This window comes from Vombatus ursinus, unplaced genomic scaffold (genome assembly GCF_900497805.2).
Source record: "Vombatus ursinus unplaced genomic scaffold, bare-nosed wombat genome assembly UNPS02014804.1, whole genome shotgun sequence".
Classification (NCBI taxonomy): Eukaryota; Metazoa; Chordata; class Mammalia; order Diprotodontia; family Vombatidae; genus Vombatus; species Vombatus ursinus.
In genome coordinates this window covers 8393938-8408754 of record NW_020954582.1, presented here as the reverse complement: position 1 = coordinate 8408754, position 14817 = coordinate 8393938, and the positions used below count along the sequence as shown (strand labels likewise).

The 14817-nt window shown below is 41.8% G+C and overlaps 2 protein-coding genes across 4 annotated transcripts in view; one reads left to right on the top strand and one right to left on the bottom strand.

The window, feature by feature from the left end:
* LRRC40 (leucine rich repeat containing 40) overlaps nt 1-3654 on the bottom strand; it is a 57280-nt gene extending 53626 nt beyond the window's left edge. Inside the window, exon 1 of the mRNA XM_027874013.1 lies at nt 3495-3654. Coding sequence (XP_027729814.1) covers nt 3495-3654 — 160 coding nt within the window. The remainder of the gene's footprint in view (nt 1-3494) is intronic.
* Nucleotides 3655-3974: 320 nt separating this feature from the next.
* The window catches only part of SRSF11 (serine and arginine rich splicing factor 11), a 40805-nt gene continuing 29962 nt past the window's right edge, over nt 3975-14817 (top strand). For all 3 annotated transcript variants that reach the window (XM_027874017.1, XM_027874018.1, XM_027874016.1), the window contains exon 1: nt 3975-4063. The gene's annotated coding sequence lies outside the window, so the exon portion shown is untranslated. The remainder of the gene's footprint in view (nt 4064-14817) is intronic.

Below are 14817 nucleotides of genomic sequence, written 5' to 3'. Positions count from 1 at the left end.
AGGTACTCTTCTAAGTACTGAGGGTACAAAGAGAGGCAAGATTCACGCCCAGGTCCTCAAGGAGCTAACAGGACAGACAGACCATCACATAGAAAGAAGCTGAAAACTGGGGAGAGAAGGGAAGGTACTCAGGTCGGGGGGGGGGGGCTGGTGAAGAGGTCATGGGAGTCCTGAAGTGGTGCAGCAAGGTGGGAAATGAGGAGCTGCCTGTGCTGAGCCCACTCCTTAAATGGCAATTTTGGAGTTCAGTCCACGCCCTCCAATAAGGGGTACAGGGTAGTGAAAACAGACGCAGAGAGAAGTCATAAGGGGTGTGGCACTGAATCCCTTCAACAATTTCTCAGCTAGTGACTATCTAGCCTCCCCTTGAAGATGTACACGTGTGCGCGCGCGCACACACACACACACACACACATCCCAGAGAGCTGTGGACATAGATGCAGGTCTACAGGTAGAGAAATCAGAGTTAGATACGGATTTAAGTGTCATCCACATAAAGATGTTAAAGTTGTGGGAGATTATCACACTTCGGAGTGAGAGATGATAAAGAAGGAAACAAAGAGTCAAGGACCTAACTTTGGAGAAGACACCTTAAGGTGCTGAAAAGAGGCAGTGCTAGAAGGTGCTGTCAGAAAAGGAAAGGATTTATATCCGCAAGGTGTACAATCCCTCTAAACAGCTATCTAGAGGAATGAAAAGGTCAAGAATCTCATGGTAAATGACGAAAAAAGTGTAAAGAAAGGGGACCTGGCAGCACAGATATCAAAGTAAACTAATAAACATCAGTCACCAAAAGAACATCATACCAGTTAAATACAGAGTTTCATTAGTGAAACAGCTTAGTACACAGTAGTGTTGGAATTAGGCACTTAAACGAAATGCTTGTTTCCTTCCTTCCTTCTTCTTGTAGTGGCAGATAATTGGAAATTAAAAGAATGCACACTGACTATGGAATAACTGAACATACTGCGTTACTCAAACGCAATGAAATACTATTGAGAAAATGACAAAAGGGAGTCATGAGCTCTTCCACATTACCAAGTCTGTCTTTCTTCATCTGGAGAACAATTCAAACGCCTCAGTAGAGCTCTGGATCCCATTCTTTCCTTCAGCATTACCTCTACTGCCTCCCACCCCCTTTGGGATATTGCTTCATCTATCATTCTCTCTCTCTTGCTTTTGATCTCTCCCTATCAGCTACTTTCCACGTCCCTGAAAACATGCTCAAATCCCCACTGCCCTCGAAGAACCCTCCTTGACCTGCCAACATGTCCAAATACTTATTAGATACAAGGGGTTTTATGTGGAAAATGCTGGAGTTGATCTTGAGGGAAACAAAGACTTCTGTGAGGCTGAGGTGAGGAGGGGTCTGCTCATTCTAGCCATGGAGGTCAGTCACTACAATGAAGAAGAAACAGCAGGTGGGAGACGGATGAATTTGAAAGCCAGTATGGCTGGAAAAGAGAGTGCATAGAAGGACTGCACAATTAGGCTGGGGTCATTTTGTTAAAGGTTTCAAATGTCAAACAGGAGTTGATCCTAGAAGTATTCAGGCGTCACTAGAGTTTGCCTAAAAGATTGTCACAATTTAACTGTACTTTTGGAAAATCATTTTGGCAAACGTGGAGAACAGACTGGGATACGGAAATCTGAGGCAGAGAGACCGGTGAGGAAGCTATTGCAACAGTCCACAGGTAAAGGGTGATGAGGGCCTGAACTCACAAGGTGGTGACTGTGTGAGTGGAGAGAGGCCCCACTCACCGCTCTTCCTAACTATTTACTCAATCCTCAACCCCTGGCAACCTCATTTCTAACTTCACCCACACTTTACTGAAACCTGTTCAAAGCTCAGCGATGAGACTGCTTGAAATCTTACAGCCTCTTCTTAGGTTGTTCTTGACTTTTCTACAGCAGCAGAGACTGTTAACGACTGTCTCCTCCTCAATGCCCACTTGCTCCTTGGTAATGTTGAATTCTGATTCTCCCCTGGTAGCATCAGAACCCTGGTCATTGTTATTCTTTCTTCTCCTTCAGATACAAGCTCTTCCAGAGATTGTAGAATTAAAACTGGAAGGGAAACTCTCTAGTCCAATCTTCTCAGTTTTACATGGGAGGAAATTGAGGGCTAGGGACTTTAAGAGCAGACTACAGAATGGGGGTCCTGACTCCAAATCTGGCACTTTTTACTCCGGCCCATTGCCTGTTTTCCCTACTGTTATTTCCTTAACTAGTATTTCTCAAACCCCCGCTTTGTTTTGTAGGCTGTCAATTCACAATAATTGATAAAAGAAGAGGGAACAGGAAAATAATTCATACTACTGGCCACAGTTGTTATGAAATCTGGCTACCTGTATGAAAAACACACTGTGTTTTATGCTTAGGTTCGACTTTCCTAGGAACCATTCTTCCCTAGATCCCATCTCACCCTTCTGGGAGATAAGGCAGATGTGCACCACTGCTACCACTCCTCCTACCCAATTGCTTTTAATTAAATCAATAAGCTTTCATTAAGCACCTACAATCAATCAGTAAGCATTCATCATTTAACATTTGCTGTACACTGGAGTTAACAAAGACAAAAAAAAAAAAAAGAAACAATCCTTTCCCTCTAGAAGCTCACGTTCTACTGTGGGAAACATGTACGTTTATAAATACAAATTTAATACAAGGTAATTTCAGGTGGATCAGGGAGGGTCTTATGCAGGAACTGGCATCTGGGCTCACCTTTAAAGGAAGTAAGGAATTCTAAGGTGTCATGAAAAGGAGCAGTGAAAGGTTCTGGGAAGAATAGTTCACATAATCGGAATGGGAAAGATATACTGGCGCCCATCACCGGCCATGAGGGTCAAGAGATCCCGATTAAGACAGATGGAGAGTGGGGGCAGCGAGGTGGCGCAGTGGATAGAGCACCGGCCCTGAGGTCAGGAGGACCTGAGTTCAAATCCAGCCTCAGTCACATAACACTTACCAGCTGTGTGACCCTTAACCCCACTGTCTAGCCAAAAAAAAAAAAAAAAACTGGAGAGTGCAAAATGCGTTATTTATGCCTAAGAGCCGGCACCGTGGCCATCAGTGACACACAAATGTCCGTTTAGACCCCCGCCCTGGGACCCCGCTGGAAGCGCGGGGGCTCCTCGGAGGGCGACTGGGGACCCCGAAGGGGCGGCTCCTCCCCGCAGCTCGCACCCGGCTCGCTCTGGGGGTACTGGGGTGCACGGGGCCTGGCTTGGGCCTCTGGGCGTGTCCCCGGCGCTCAGCACACAGTAGGCGCTGTTTAAATGTTGAAGCTGACCAGAATCGGTGCCACAGAGGCCGACGTGCCCCGGACGTCCGGGCTCGGCTCCAGCAGACGCTCCGGGAACCTTGGCCGACCAAGGCCCGCCGGGGGAGCCGCTCAGGAGGAGCCGCCTGCGGCCCGACGATAACCGCCGTCGGCGCGGCGCTCGGAGGCCTCCCCAGGCCGGGCGAGGCCCAGGGCCCAGGGCCGCTCTCACCTTCGCTCAGCTCCCGGCCCGACAGGTTGAGCTGGCCGCTCTTCCGCGCCGCCTTCAGCAGCCCCTGCGGGACGACGGCGCCGCTGTCGCCCCTCTCGTGACGGAAGCCCGCCCGGAGGTCCCGGCCCGAGGCCGACACCGGCCTCTTCAGCCGCGACATGTTCGAGCTCGCGCCTCACTCCCCAACGGCCCCGCCCACTCCGTGACGCATAAACGCCGCGCAGCGCCGCTCGCTCTGCCCAGTGACGTAAAAACGACGCGCCGCGCCCCGCCCCCATACCCCTACCCCTACCCCCACCCCCACCGTCGGTCGCGCGCTTCAGCCCGAAGCCACCGCCTCGCCAACCTCGTGACGAACAAGCGGCGCGCCCCGCCCCGGCCAGCCGCGCGCGAAGGGGGGGGTCACGTGGACACCGAGCCCGGACGCGGTGTGCGCGGTGACGTGTAGGCGGGCGCGCCTGTGACGTTGCCAGCGGCGTCTGGGGCCCGGAGGGAGGGAGGCAGGAAGGAGGATCCTGGAGAGGCGCCGGGGCTGACTGCGTGTTCTTCAAAGCCAGCGTCCTCCTCAGGTAAGCGGCGTCAAGGCCCAGACCAGGCCCGCCCAGCGCCAGCCGCGGGCCGGGGGCCGGGGTTGGGGGCGGACGGGGCGTCGGGGTCCTCAGGGAGCCCAGGCCGGGGTCGGCCCGTCGGCCGTGAAGGCCCCGCGGAGCGCGCAGGCCGCAGGCCGCAGGCCGCGCCGAGACTCCCTAGGCCTGGGCCGTGTGCGCCAGCCACGGACGCCGGCCCCGCGCTTGGGGCTCCCCCCGGAAGCCCAGCGGCATCGTCGGGGCGGGAGCGGGCGGAGAGGCCGAGGCCCGGAGGCCCGTGTGAGGCGGGCCCGGTGGGGAGCCCGCCCGACACCCCGAGTGCGGCCTGGTCTGGCGGATGTGTCGGGGCTGCGAGGGCCGTTCGGTTCGTTCGAAGAGTGTCGGGGACCCTCCCGAACCTAGAGCGGGCCGAGCGCCCCTGGACCCCCCGTCTATCGGCCTCGTTTTTATAGGTGAGGAAACAGGCCAGAGTGGACCGAGGCAAGGGCAGTGGAAAAAGTCAGAAAACCCTCGTAGCTTCCCGTGTGACCTTGTTCATGTCATTTAACCGCTTTAGGCCTCAGTTTCCTAATCTGTAAAATAAGAGGGTTGGATTGTATGGCCTTCCGAGGCATTTTCTTGACTCAGATACAGAGAAAAACACTGATTGTGCGTGTACAACGAAGGTGTCGTACCGCCTCTGAACTTAGTCATTCAACTAGCATTTGTTAAGTACCTACTATGAGCTAGGCACTGCGATAGGTGTAGACAGACTGTAAACAGCCCCTGACTTTCTATTCTTCTCCTTCATTTTAAATTAATCCCCAAACATTTATTAAGTCCCTCGTATCTGTCGAGCATTGTACACTGGGGATACAAAAAGACAGTCCCTCTGCTCTCAAAGAGCTTATAATCTAATCAGGGAGACAGCGTGCAAACAAATATATATGAAGCAAGCGACAGACAGAACAAATAAATAGGAAATTAGGATTGGAAAAGGCTGGCTGTAGAAGGTGGGATTTTAGTTGGGAAGCCAGGGAGGTTAGTAAGTGGAGGAGGAAGGAGAGCATTTAAAAAGGAACACACATAAGGCCGGTAGAATGGAAGCGACCTGTCTAAAATCTCAGAGCTAGCATTGGAGAAATGACTTAAGATCAGGCCTTCTGATTTCAGATGTGCTCTTATTTCCACTACTTAACCAAGAAAGTGATTTGATCTGCAGTTTCCCGTTTCCTTTGAAAAAGAAGTGCAAACACTCATATACAAACACACGATCAAAGCTCTCCACTCACTTTTCACTAAAGCTGAAATTTGAGATAAATGGATTGTCACCAATTGAAATATTGAGTCAGGAAAAAAAAAAGAATCATAATTAGCCTCTAATTTTGTGTGTTAGTGTACTTTAACTTATGAGAATTTCCTTTTCCTAAGTCACTTCTAATACTTAATGTATAAAATAGATTCATGATGTAGATTTCCAGATAACTTTAAGAGAAATTAACGTTTTCATTATTGATGATTAATTACAATATAGTATTGAAAAAGGGTCCAATTTGCAGAAAAAGAAAAATCTTTTGTTTAGTTTGTGACATTAAGCAATATTCTTTCTGAGATAGTGGAATAATTATTTTAACAAGTTAATTGATTTCTTCTCCCCCCTATAATTCTACCTCTGAAAATTGTTACATACTTATATATACATGAGTAGATACTGTGCCCCTTCAATAGCTAGGGTTTGGTTAGTTTTTGTCTGGAATCCTCTCCCTGAGTTCATGTGAGGAGACAGAAGGGTAGTAGAAAGGAGCACTAACTCTGGAGTCTGAGGGCCTGGAGTCAAATCCTGTCTCTGACATGTACGATTTCTGTGACTTTGGGCAAATCGCTTCACTTCCCTGAGCCTCAATTTCATCATCTGTAAAAAGTTGGACTATATGGTCCCCAAGGTCCCTTCCAACTCTACATGTGTGATTTTGCCTCAAGATGTTAGCTGTGTGACCCTGGATAAGTCACTTAATGGTTTAGTACTCTAAGGCAGCTTTCTCAGACTGTGAGTTGCAGAGGTGTTAGTCTACATTGTTAGAGAAGGGATCTCTTCGCTGAGGATTCTAGTCTATACCAGTGAAATCACAGGCATGCTCCCCAATCCTTAAGCTCAGCACCTAGCATAGTACCTCACACAGTAGGTAGGAATTTATTAAATGCTTGCTGATTGATTAGGGGTAAGTTCAGTGGCAGAAAATGGAAGGTGTGGATTGATAGTTCTAAAGTTTTTACTAGTTTTGCTTTTTAAAGTAATATTTTACCAGAGTTTGGAACCAGGTATGCAGGGATGAAATATTCCATCAGTCAGCTAAATTAATAATAGAAAAACTAATCACAATTTTTGTAGTGAGTTGGTGGAAATTTCAGCCAGTCAGCTTGAAGCTTTCTTTAGTGAAACAGGTAGACTTTCAGCAGTTAGCTCAATGTCAGAGAGCCTGCAGTCTTTTTTTTTTAATTCCAAATTTTATTTAAAATACTTAAACACGGCTGTAATTTCATCATTCATTCTGTGTCCTAATAGTTGCTCAGCAAAAAGAATAATAATGATAATCTTGGTGTGGGAGTGTGTGGGTGTGTGTGAGGGAGAGATGAGACTCTGAATTTAGGACAAAAAACTATCTGTCCTTACAATGAAATTTTTCCAACTTGATATATAATCTTCCTAGTAAAATGGTGTCAAACTCAAATAAGAAGTGGGGGGGGGGAATCTGTGTGCTTTTAAAAATGTAATATTATCAGTATTTTATTGTATTTATATTTGTTTCGTTAAATATTTCCCAGTTAACATTTTACTGGTTTGGGCTTCACTGTTTAGGAGTGTTGAGGTGCAGCTGTGTGTTTGACACGTTTGCTAGACCAATCTCTCTTTCACTCAACTAATATAGCCTGTGTGGGAATGAAGGAAAGCACACCTGGATGTAGCATCTTGGTATGTTATTAGTGGAGATTTATTTAAAGGCATTGTTTCAATATAGACATTGTAGTTTCTTCTAAAATTTAAGACTGAAATAGGTTTAAAATCCATCATTAGTAGCAACATTTCAAAATGTTAAGATTTGTGGGAAATAGAGACTTCACAAATTTCTTAAGCGATCACAAATGTTTTGATTTCTGTACTTTTGTTTTCTTTCTAAATGAAAAAAAAATAGCCAATTATTGTCTAATTTACCATAGAAAAGAATGTCAAAAGCCTTATAGATACAGTTCTTAATTGTAATACTTTTAAATGTAACTGTATTTGTCAGTAATCATATTTGAAGACATTTGTTAAATAGTTATAATACTAACATTGTTAATATTTAGATTTCCATTTTTAAAAAAGAAAAACACTTTAATCCCCTTTGAACTCATTTTCCACCAAGCATATGCCATTGTTTCCAAAGTCTGGAGGGCAAACTTGTTTTGACTTGGAGTAGGAGGCAATAAATATGAAAATTTGAATTATAACATGAAATATTTCTTTACCTTTTAACTTTTAAAATGTGAATCGTCTTGGTAAATTTTAACATTTCTAACGTTTTATTTTGTAATAGTGATCAGCTGTAATTGCTATCTTGATGAGGGTTGTTAATTTGTGTTTAATGATATATAATTATAATACATATGTACATATATGTAATATTAAATGTTTTGTTTTACATTCATATATGCTTTTTAGGCTAAGGACTGGACCTGTTATTACTATTGGTATAGGAGGCTTCCAGATAAGGGAACCCTCTCTACAAAAGCAGATCCTCTCTTTCATTTTTCCAACATAACTACTGAGTCTGAGAGAGCAGCCTAGAGGATAGAGGAAATGACTTACCCAGGGTCACCTACCTATCTGGTTTGTGCTGAAGCCCAGGCCTTCCTACCTCCTGGGCTTTCTCTCTAATCTCTGTGCCATCCTGCCTCACTACTAAGTTTTACCTTGAATAAAATGTTGTTCAAGTGTCCTGCCTCCTTCCTACCTTGTGTGGCAGAGGAAAACTATTTGCATAATAATATTAAAATATTTTAATTTCTAGCATGGTTTATAAATATTATAGACAACCAAGCTACCTAAACAAATCTCGTTTGTTTTTCAAATCATAAAGAGGCCCTGATACAAAAAAAGTTTGAGAGTCTTTGCTTTAAATGAACCTGAACTGAAAATGAAACTATTTTAAAAACTTATTTTTGTGTGTTCTCTCTTTCAAAAGTTATATTCATAGCCTGGGTCTCCAGTTTCTCATTTTCCAAAAAAGTTATCTTATGAAAATTCAAATTAAACTAATCTCTCCTTTTTTTTTTTTTTTTTTCTGTACGGGATAATCTACCTTCAAAAAAAAAGAAAGAAAAAAAAAACAAGTATCTATTAACTCCGTAAGTGTCTTATTTCTTTGATGGCAACAAATATTGATACATTTTTACTTGTAGCCTCAAGGGAACACTGTAGAGCTGCTACTCTTTCTATAGTTTTCCCCCTGACACACACCCTTGCCAACGAAGTAAGTGTCCTGTGTCCTTGGAAGAATATTAGTCAACTTGTAGCATTTCTATTTTTTCAGTTGATAAACAAGTCAGCTGCCCTACAAGACTATAGTTATTTCAGATGTTCTTCTAAGTCTGCTCTTAGAGGCTCTAAACTCTTTCCACCATAAAAAAGGATGTGGGGCCCGGCATGGGAAAAGAAAAAGAAAAAAACCCTTGGGTTTTCCCTTACATGTTGCCAACTAGTTCTTTTCTACTTGATTGAAGATGAAAAATAGAACTTACAAATATGAAAGTTATTTTGAGGTGAAAATAAACTTTTGATTAGAATCAAAAGTTTGTTGGGTTACTGTCCTTTTGGAAAAGAGTTGCTGGGGCTGCAGAGAAGTCCAGTTTACATGAAACACTGTGTTCCATCCAAGCAGGCACTGTGCCAGTGCAAAGACAAACTTAACTTCTGTTGAACACACACAGGCACATAGAAGTACAAAGTGCACACAGGATATGAATGCTTGAGCAATTGGTTGAAGGGATGCAGTTTTCAGGATCATAGAGGAGATGGTGCTTTGAGAGTAGTTAGAAATCCCAACAGTTAGAATTCAGTGGGAGCATTTTAGGCAGATGCCCTGAGGTGGGAGATGGAATGTCCTGCTTCTCGGAGAGAAAGTAGACCTCCTGAGGAGAAGGATGTTTTTGTTATAAAGGGAGGTTGGGGCCCTCTAGTGAAGAATTGTAAATGCCAAGTTTGTATTTTATCTTTGAGGAAATAGAGACCCACTCACACACCCTACCCCTTCAAGTAATATCATTTTAGGAACAGTTTGGCAACTGTGGAGAGGGGGGAGACTGGAAGCAAGGAGTTGGCAATTAGGTTCTGGCCAAGAGTTAAGGGCTTAGCCCTAGGCTGTGCCCTTGAAAGTAAAGAAGGGAACAGATTTAGAATGTGAAAGATTATTAAGACAAAGTGGCAAGACTTGGCTTTTGACTGGATATGAGGGGTGAAGGAGAGGAGGCGTTCAGAAGGATTGTTGCACCCGGAAGCTGCAACATGAACATGCAGAGATTGGGAGAGGGGTGGGGAGCATGAGTTCTGTTTGGGGCATGTTATGTCCTTGACTCAGTAATTTGTGGTTCTTCCTCATCACCCCAGAAAGATTTGTGATTAGGTTATTCACATAACTCTATTTTCCATGGATGGTACTGGTACTCATCTCAAGAAAATATAAAGCACTTCTTTTAGTCTTAAAAACCATGGTTCATTGTATATAGTTGAACATGTTTCCTTTTCCCCTCTGTCCTACAGGTAAAATTCATGTTTATGTAGCATTTTGTTGTTGTAATTCAGGTTTTGCTTTTTTTAAGGCTAAGAATATGTGTTTTTCTTCAGAAAAGAGGTCTCAAATTTTTAAAAATTAGATCATAAGGGTAGCTAGGTGGCGCAGTAGATAGAGCTCTGGCCTTGGAGTCAGGAGGACCTGAGTTCAAATTCAACCTCAGACGCTTGACACTTACTAGCTGTGTGACCCTGGGCAGGTCACTTAACCCCATTTGTCTCACCAAAAAAAAATCATGAAACACAGTTTGGGAATGGAGAAGTCAGAATACAGTCCTGTTGTCTTTTAGCCTTGCTGATCCCTCAAAAAACAAAATTAAGGGAAAAAATTGATAGCACTGTGCCTCTAAAGCATAACATTTTGTCTCTGAATTAAAAAGTTGTAGCATTGTGCCATGATTGACCATTATAATTTTAGCTTTAGATCTTCTGTATTCCCTAATCTTACTTAGAAACTAATCTAAAGCTGTGGTGTCAAACTCAGAGAAATGGATCACTGCAAGCTACATGTTGACTTAGAAAACCACAAATTAGCATTATCTGTGCTGTATTATGGTTTTCTTTATTTTGTTAAACATGTCCCAATGCTCGAATTTTTACTTTTTTTTTTTTTATCTGGTTTGGGCTGCATTCCAGGAGTTTGGCAGGCATGAGTTTGACATCTGTGCCGTAAAGGCTGTCTGGATTGGGGGGTGAGAACCCTTACTTGGGTTTTTCTCTTATCCTACAGATGATGAGTGTGATTTTTAAAAAACTTGCATGTTTCTTATTGGCCCTGGAGGAATGTGCATAAAAACTAATTGAAATCTAAATAAAATTTTGGAATTCAAACCAAGGTGATCATCTCAGGCTTTTAAAAATATATGGTTGACTTATTTCCTTAGCTGTGCAGGGCCTTTCTGTTTTCCTTTTAATTACCCTCATTTTGTCGTCTTTGTCTCCGCCCTGACCCTCCCCCCTTCCTACCAGCTCTGTTCCCTAGTTAGGACTTGGATAGACTAAACCTGTAATCAGAGTTAATTATTACTGGAAGCTAACAGTAATCCACACTTTATTGGGACTAGAGGAGTGGAAGCCCAAAGAAAACAAAGGGATCTTAAGAGTTTCAAAATTCTCTGTGGTGAGGATTTGCCTCCTTAGATAAAATTGTTGAGTAAACTTTGGTTGCTTGGGCCTTGGGCATTTTGAGAAATGGTTTTACAATTTGGCCACAAGGACCAGCATTTATTTAGCACTTACTAGGTACCAGGTAGTCACTAGTATTTTAACAAGACCATGACCAATATCACCCTACCCCAAGCTAAATCATATTAACATACTTATTCTGAATTGTCGGGTTCGAAGTAGAATCCAGTGGAAGGTTTTGTTTTCATTAAACATGAAAATGTTCGTGTTGGTAATAGTCTAAGCCATTAAAGTTCAAAATGATGGCTAGTGAAAGCTTTTCATATTTTCAATATTTAACCGGATTGTATTAGAGCAGGAGTTCTTAACCTTGGGCCTATGAATTCGGTTTAAAAATATTATTTGTAAATATATTCAATCTAATTTGTTTTCTTTTGTAATCTTAATTATTTTATTTAGATGCACTTAACTAACTTTGATTTGTGAAAGGGTCCGTAAGCAGCGCTAAGGCTGCTTAAAAGACCTACAAACTTTCTATTGGAGGCTTACTCAAAATACTATTCCATTCCATTTTCCATCAGTGAAAATTTGTAAAATTAAAAACCCTTCTTTTACTTAGAGAAAAATGGCAATATTTTAAAAGATTCCTATTAATTTGAAATTATTGGTTTTCATACTAGCATTTAAAATAGTTTGTGTTTAACTTAATTTTAATACAAAATTTAATACAAATTTGAGAAATTGTCTTAGTTCACTTTAGTATTGCAGTTCAAATAGTATGAATATGTTCCTCCTTTGGAATGCTCATTTGTATGAATAAAGTGATAACTTTAGAAAAACACATTCTTTGCTAGTCAGCCCTTTGACCTTGCCATCTTAATATTTATTCTATATACATTTTAATTTTTTGAAGGTAGGTTTAGACCAGAGTGCCAGATATGAAATGACCAATATTCAGGCCATTATCTTTGAAAGACACAAAAATGAAAAAAGCACATCATATTTTCTGCTCAGGATTTCCATAAATCCTTTCAAGTCAGGCAGTACCTGAATATTTATTTAAATAGCTAACAAATTGTATTTTTCTAGAAATGAAATTATCGTAAATATCTCAAATAGAACTATATTGTCTGCAACAAGCTTCATTTTGTTTTTATTAATAAAACATCGATAGGGAAGATATTCTTACATTTGCTTCTTTATAAGTAATTATTGCACATATGTAGTATATAGTAGATGCTTAATAATACTATATCTACTTAATAAGCATCTACTTAATAAGCATTGAATGACCTCCCCCTCCCCCCAAAAAAATTTATGCATAACAGAACAAAAGCTAGCCCCTGCAGGCACCTATTGTCTACTTTATGGTCCCAAATCACTTAGGATTAGCTTCAGGATACTTGCCATCTCAGTGTTATGTGTTTTAAAAAAAAATTTTTTAAGGTCATTTTCACCCTTCTAAAAGCCATAAATTTTTTTAAAGAAAAAAAATAGAATGAAGTTAAATTTCAAATGAGTTAACATGCTTATGCATATAAGAGTGGTATTAAAATTAGTCAGGGAAAACTATTTTCATAATGTTTTTCTGGGATCTATTGCATTTGTTATGTGGTTATTGTTTGGGGTGGGGGGGTTGTTTTTTGTTTTGTTTTTTTACCATTATAAAAAGGTTTTCAGATGGCCCAATTTCAACTCAAATTTCATCCAAGAAACATTTTAACTAGGGATAGACATTTTTTAAAGGTCACAGTGTTACTAAGGACTTGGGTGAAGGTTTCCTCCACTACTGTACTGTTAGCCTTGGTAACCACAATATCCTTGGTACCACATAGCCACAAATTGAAAACAAAATCGGAACAGTTTCATAGAAAATTAACTTATTAATGTCTAGAAAAATTTTGACTGTAGATCTACACACGGCTTAAAACTATTTTGACAATGACTAAGCCCATACTTATGGAGTATGGCCAGAAATAACTTAATGCCCAAACCAGTCCCATTTTTTTTTCTTTCCGTTTTAAGTTCAGAATAAAGACGTCTTACCTTTTGCACCTCATCTAGACATATGGGGTGGAAGGGAGGAGGAAACTAGGAAACAAATGTTCATATCTGTGCTGTTTTTGAACATAGACAGGTTGCCCTTGTTTTTTTAAGAGGACTTCCATGGCCATGAGGAACTTTAAAATTTGAGGGAATAAGGAAAGAAAACTTAAGCAGACATCAAAATATGATTTTGTGTCTGAGGAATCAAGATGAATTTGTTTTATTGACAGGTTGAAAAGAAGTGTTAGATAACTTTGTCATTGCTGTACATATTTCTAGAATAAAAACATGGCTAAAATGAAATACAATCACAATTCACCGTGCAGGATACTCCATCTCCTTCTGTACATTTGCTCTGGCTGTTCCCTAGGCCCGGAATGCCCTTCAAACTTCCTTACCTCAAATTCTTTCTTCGAGCCTTTCCCAGTCCAATCTGCCTTGATTTGAGATTACCTTTCTATTTACACTGTGTATATCTTGTATATGTGTTATTGTTTGCCTGTTGTCTCCCCCATTAGAATGGGAGCTCCTTGAGATCAGGGACTTCACTTTCCCCTCTCCCCCCACTTTGTATCCCCAGCACTTAGCACCATGCCTGGTTCCTTATCACATTGCTTGATCATTCCATAGTAAGTGGTTAATAAATTCTTGTCGACTGTTGAAATAAACGTGGACATCGAACAAAAATAATAGGTTTTAATCAGTTAAACATTGTTAAAGGCTAACTGCTCATATAAAGCTTTCTCTTTCTATGTACATCTTTGTGCATAGACATACCATTTTCTGTGCCAATGGACTCCCAGAACTCTATATCCAGCTCCAGTTTCTTCCCTTGAACTTCAAGGTCACATAACCAATTGCGGATTGGATGTTTCAGACTGAATATCCTGGGGTCATCTTAAACTCAAATGTCCAAAATGTGAAGTCATTATGTTTCTCCCCCCACATAAATTCTCTTTTCCAGACTTCCCTATTTCTATCGAAAACACCACCAACCCTCCAGTCTCCCAGTTTCTTAAGCTCACACCCCCTCACCCACATATTCATCTGTTGTCAGATCTTGTCAATTATTCCTCCACATCTCTCATATGCAGCTCCCCTTTCCTTCGGCCATTTGGCTACTACCTTAGTTCAGGCCTTAATCACCTCTCACCTAGATTATTGCATCAGCCTCCTAATTAGGCTCTCAGCTTCAGGTCTCTTACCACTCCAGTCCATTCGGCATAATGCTGCCAAAATACTTTTAGTTAAACATAGATCTGACCTTGTGACTCCTCTACTCAACTCAGCACCAGTAGCTTCCTATTGCCTCCGGGATAAAATATAAATTCCTATGTTTAAAGACTTTTAAAGTCCTACATCACCTACCCTAGTCTTGCTTTTCAGGTCTTTTTGGATGTTGCTTCCACCTCTCACACTCCAAAATAGAGCCAAACTGGCCTTCTTTCCTTTTCTCCCACAGGACACTAGTTTACCCTTTTGTGCCTTTGCACTGACTGTCCCACATATTTGGAATGTGCTTCCTCCTTACTGCCACCTCATAGATTCCTTCTCCTTTAACGAAGAGCTCGAGCAGCATCTTCTGCACGAAGATTTTCCATATCCCCCCAACTGCTAGTGCCCTCCCTTCAAATTACCTTGTATTTTAACTACTTTGTGTATATTTGTATATTTATATTTATGCTGCGTCTTCTTTTATGTGTTTGTCGTCTCTGCCGTTACAATGTGATCTCTTTGTATCCCTAGTGCTAACTTAGCA